Source organism: Tachysurus fulvidraco, chromosome 8 (genome assembly GCF_022655615.1).
Source record: "Tachysurus fulvidraco isolate hzauxx_2018 chromosome 8, HZAU_PFXX_2.0, whole genome shotgun sequence".
Taxonomy (NCBI): domain Eukaryota; kingdom Metazoa; phylum Chordata; class Actinopteri; order Siluriformes; family Bagridae; genus Tachysurus; species Tachysurus fulvidraco.
The window spans coordinates 3015500-3020499 of NC_062525.1; the positions used below are offsets into that span (position 1 = coordinate 3015500).

The 5000-nt window shown below is 43.5% G+C and overlaps 1 protein-coding gene across 12 annotated transcripts in view; it reads right to left on the reverse strand.

Annotated features, from left to right (window-relative positions):
- Nucleotides 1-3962: 3962 nt before the first annotated feature.
- Nucleotides 3963-5000, reverse strand: part of afap1 (actin filament associated protein 1) — a 78754-nt gene continuing 77716 nt past the window's right edge. For 10 of the 12 annotated variants that reach the window (XM_047817414.1, XM_047817415.1, XM_047817412.1 and 7 more), the window contains one exon: nt 3963-5000. This exon is cut by the window's right edge. Coding sequence is in view for 1 of the 12 variants with exons in the window: in XM_047817418.1 (XP_047673374.1) it covers nt 4235-4242 (8 nt within the window). In the remaining 11 variants the exon portion in view is untranslated. The other 2 variants (XM_047817418.1, XM_047817413.1) reach the window with 1 other exon arrangement.

Sequence of the window (5000 nt, forward strand, 5' to 3'; positions counted from 1 at the left end):
TCCTGCAAACAGGTTCTACAGTGAAGTAGACATAAAGATGTGTGGTGCAGGAAATCTCCAGCTCTGACCTGCCTCCTAGTGGAGCTCGCCTGTAATTACATAAACATTAAGTACAAATTAAACCCCAAAATCTGTAACTGGAGCTGAGCCCAGGTTTCATCATGTCTGATCCAGCAACCATAAATATAACGAGTCGGTGTGTATGTGTGTGTGTGTGTGTGTGTGTGTGTGTGTGTGTGTGTGTGTGTGTGTTTGTGTTTGTGAGAGAGAGATATTATAATTAAAAAGGAAGGTAATTTGATTAAACATGAAGATTGTATGCATGCTAGGGTATGACAGTGTGTGTGTGAGTGTGATTGTATGCATGCTAGGGTATGACAGTGTGTGTGTGAGTGTGATTGTATGCATGCTAGGGTATGATAGTGTGTGTGAGAGTGTGATTGTATGCATGCTAGGGTATGATAGTGTGTGTGTGAGTGTGATTGTATGCATGCGATGGTATGACAGTGTGTGTGAGAGTGTGATTGTATGCATGCTAGGGTATGACAGTGTGTGTGTGAGTGTGATTGTATGCATGCTAGGGTATGATAGTGTGTGTGTGAGTGTGATTGTATGCATGCTAGGGTATGATAGTGTGTGTGAGAGTGTGATTGTATGCATGCTAGGGTATGATAGTGTGTGTGTGTGAGTGTGATTGTATGCATGCGATGGTATGACAGTGTGTGTGTGAGTGTGATTGTATGCATGCTAGGGTATGACAGTGTGTGTGTGTGAGTGTGATTGTATGCATGCTAGGGTATGACAGTGTGTGTGTGAGTGTGATTGTATGCATGCTAGGGTATGATAGTGTGTGTGAGAGTGTGATTGTATGCATGCGATGGTATGACAGTGTGTGTGAGAGTGTGATTGTATGCATGCTAGGGTATGATAGTGTGTGTGAGAGTGTGATTGTATGCATGCGATGGTATGACAGTGTGTGGGAGAGTGTGATTGTATGCATGCTAGGATATCACAGTGTGTGTGTGAGTGTGATTGTATGCATGCTAGGATATGACAGTGTGTGTGTGAGTGTGATTGTATGCATGCTAGGGTATGACAGTGTGTGTGTGAGTGTGATTGTATGCATGCTAGGGTATGACAGTGTGTGTGTGAGTGTGATTGTATGCATGCTAGGGTATGATAGTGTGTGTGTGAGAGTGTGATTGTATGCATGCTAGGGTATGACAGTGTGTGTGAGAGTGTGATTGTATGCATGCGATGGTATGACAGTGTGTGTGAGAGTGTGATTGTATGCATGCTAGGATATCACAGTGTGTGTGTGAGTGTGATTGTATGCATGCTAGGATATGACAGTGTGTGTGAGTGTGATTGTATGCATGCGATGGTATGACAGTGTGTGTGTGAGTGTGATTGTATGCATGCTAGGGTATGACAGTGTGTGTGTGAGAGTGTGATTGTATGCATGCTAGGGTATGATAGTGTGTGTGTGAGTGTGATTGTATGCATGCGATGGTATGACAGTGTGTGTGTGAGTGTGATTGTATGCATGCTAGGGTATGACAGTGTGTGTGTGTGAGTGTGATTGTATGCATGCTAGGGTATGATAGTGTGTGTGTGAGTGTGATTGTATGCATGCGATGGTATGACAGTGTGTGTGTGAGTGTGATTGTATGCATGCTAGGGTATGATAGTGTGTGTGTGAGTGTGATTGTATGCATGCTAGGGTATGATAGTGTGTGTGAGAGTGTGATTGTATGCATGCTAGGGTATGATAGTGTGTGTGTGAGAGTGTGATTGTATGCATGCTAGGGTATGACAGTGTGTGTGAGAGTGTGATTGTATGCATGCGATGGTATGACAGTGTGTGTGAGAGTGTGATTGTATGCATGCTAGGATATCACAGTGTGTGTGTGAGTGTGATTGTATGCATGCTAGGATATGACAGTGTGTGTGTGAGTGTGATTGTATGCATGCTAGGGTATGACAGTGTGTGTGTGAGTGTGATTGTATGCATGCTAGGGTATGATAGTGTGTGTGAGAGTGTGATTGTATGCATGCTAGGGTATGATAGTGTGTGTGAGAGTGTGATTGTATGCATGCTAGGGTATGATAGTGTGTGTGTGTGAGTGTGATTGTATGCATGCGATGGTATGACAGTGTGTGTGTGAGTGTGATTGTATGCATGCTAGGGTATGACAGTGTGTGTGTGTGAGTGTGATTGTATGCATGCTAGGGTATGACAGTGTGTGTGTGAGTGTGATTGTATGCATGCTAGGGTATGATAGTGTGTGTGAGAGTGTGATTGTATGCATGCGATGGTATGACAGTGTGTGTGAGAGTGTGATTGTATGCATGCTAGGGTATGATAGTGTGTGTGAGAGTGTGATTGTATGCATGCTAGGGTATGACAGTGTGTGTGAGAGTGTGATTGTATGCATGCTAGGATATCACAGTGTGTGTGTGAGTGTGATTGTATGCATGCTAGGATATGACAGTGTGTGTGTGAGTGTGATTGTATGCATGCTAGGGTATGACAGTGTGTGTGTGAGTGTGATTGTATGCATGCTAGGGTATGACAGTGTGTGTGTGTGAGTGTGATTGTATGCATGCTAGGGTATGACAGTGTGTGTGTGAGTGTGATTGTATGCATGCTAGGGTATGACAGTGTGTGTGTGTGAGTGTGATTGTATGCATGCTAGGGTATGATAGTGTGTGTGTGAGTGTGATTGTATGCATGCTAGGGTATGATAGTGTGTGTGAGAGTGTGATTGTATGCATGCTAGGGTATGATAGTGTGTGTGTGAGAGTGTGATTGTATGCATGCTAGGGTATGACAGTGTGTGTGTGAGTGTGATTGTATGCATGCTAGGGTATGATAGTGTGTGTGTGAGTGTGATTGTATGCATGCTAGGGTATGATAGTGTGTGTGAGTGTGATTGTATGCATGCTAGGGTATGATCATTTCTGTGTGTGAGAGTGTGATTGTATGCATGCTAGGGTATGACAGTGTGTGTGTGAGTGTGATTGTATGCATGCGATGGTATGACAGTGTGTGTGTGAGTGTGATTGTATGCATGCGATGGTATGACAGTGTGTGTGTGAGTGTGATTGTATGCATGCGATGGTATGACAGTGTGTGTGTGAGTGTGATTGTATGCATGCTAGGGTATGACAGTGTGTGTGTGAGTGTGATTGTATGCATGCGATGGTATGACAGTGTGTGTGTGAGTGTGATTGTTTGTGTGCGAGGGTATGACAGTGTGTGTGTGAGTGTGATTGTTTGTGTGCGAGGGTATGACAGTGTGTGTGTGAGTGTGATTGTTTGTGTGCGAGGGTATGATAGTGTGTGAGCATGTGAGAGTGTAGTTGTATGTGTATGTATGTATGTTTGTATGCGTATGTGTGTGTATGTATGTATGTCTGTATATGTGTGTATGTATGTATGTGTGTATGTATGTGTGTGTATACGTGTGTGTATGTATGTTTGTATGTTTGTATGCGTATGTGTGTGTATGTATGTATGTCTGTATATGTGTGTATGTATGTATGTGTGTATGTATGTGTGTGTATACGTGTGTGTATGTATGTATGTCTGTATATGTGTGTATGTATGTGTGTGTATACGTGTGTGTATGTATGTTTGTATGTTTGTATGCGTATGTGTGTGTATGTATGTATGTCTGTATATGTGTGTATGTATGTGTGTGTATACGTGTGTGTATGTATGTTTGTATGCGTATGTGTGTGTATGTATGTATGTCTGTATATGTGTGTATGTATGTGTGTGTATACGTGTGTGTATGTATGTTTGTATGTTTGTATGCGTATGTGTGTGTATGTATGTATGTCTGTATATGTGTGTATGTGTGTGTATATGTGTGTGTGTATATGTGTGTGTGTGTATGTGTGTGTGTGTGTGTGTATGTATCTTATGCAGGTACAAAAAGAACCCCAGACACACATCAGGTCTGAATGCAGTTTTATTTGTGTGTACAGCGTTTTAGTTGCCGAGTCAGCAACAGTCAGATACAAAATAAACACAAAGTAGAAAAAGTCTTTAAGGTGCAAAAAAACTTTTTTTTTCTAAACCCCCCACCCCCACCCCACCCCAAAACCCTAACTCTTAACCTTTGACCCTTCCCACTGCAGCACCACTCATAACAGATCACGTGTATTTCCGACGTCGCCGGTCTCCTGATGCGACTCTTCGGACGGAGAGACGGAGAGAAGTCGTTTACTCGTCTGAAAGAAACATGGCTGTGATGTGACTGTGATTCCTGCGAGAGGATGAAGAGCAGGTTTCCTCTCGACTGCAGTCTCACAGCAGTGAACATATTTACATTTGCTTCCACAGACTAAAATGTGTTTGTTAAATAAACAATTGTAAAGCTGTGTATGGACAATAGGAATAAATGTGCCTCAGGTGCGAGTACGCTGGCAGTAGTCTAAAAAAAAGGCTTATTATTTGTTTGTATATGAAGCACCGTGTTGCTTTGTTGCCCTCAGACTCAGGAGGAGAGGCAGGGACTCGACTGCACCGGTGAAACAAAAACAAACGCAGTGTCGTCACCGCGATACGGCGACAACGCCGAACGTCCCGCTTTCAGATCAGACGGCCACACGGACGGTTCGGAGGCAGGCCGTCTGAACGCCGGTCTCCATGGCGACAGCGGAAGCAGAGCAAACTAGGAAAATGTTTTTTTAACCAGCGGATCAGATTTTAAACGTTAAGCCTCAGCGCTGCTGAATGCTGGATTCTGATTGGTCAGAAAGTGAGGATTCATTTTCCTTAACAGCAGCTATGAAGCTTTATGTAACACTAGGGTTTCGTTGGTAAAGGAGAGGAAGAGAGTCAGTGAGGACTTTAAGAGAGTCAGTGAGGACAGGAAGAGAGTCAGTGAGGACAGGAAGACAGTCAGTGAGGACAGTAAGAGAGTCAGTGAGGAGAGGAAGACAGTCAGTGAGGAGAGGAAGAGAGTCAGTGAGGAGAGGAAGTCAGT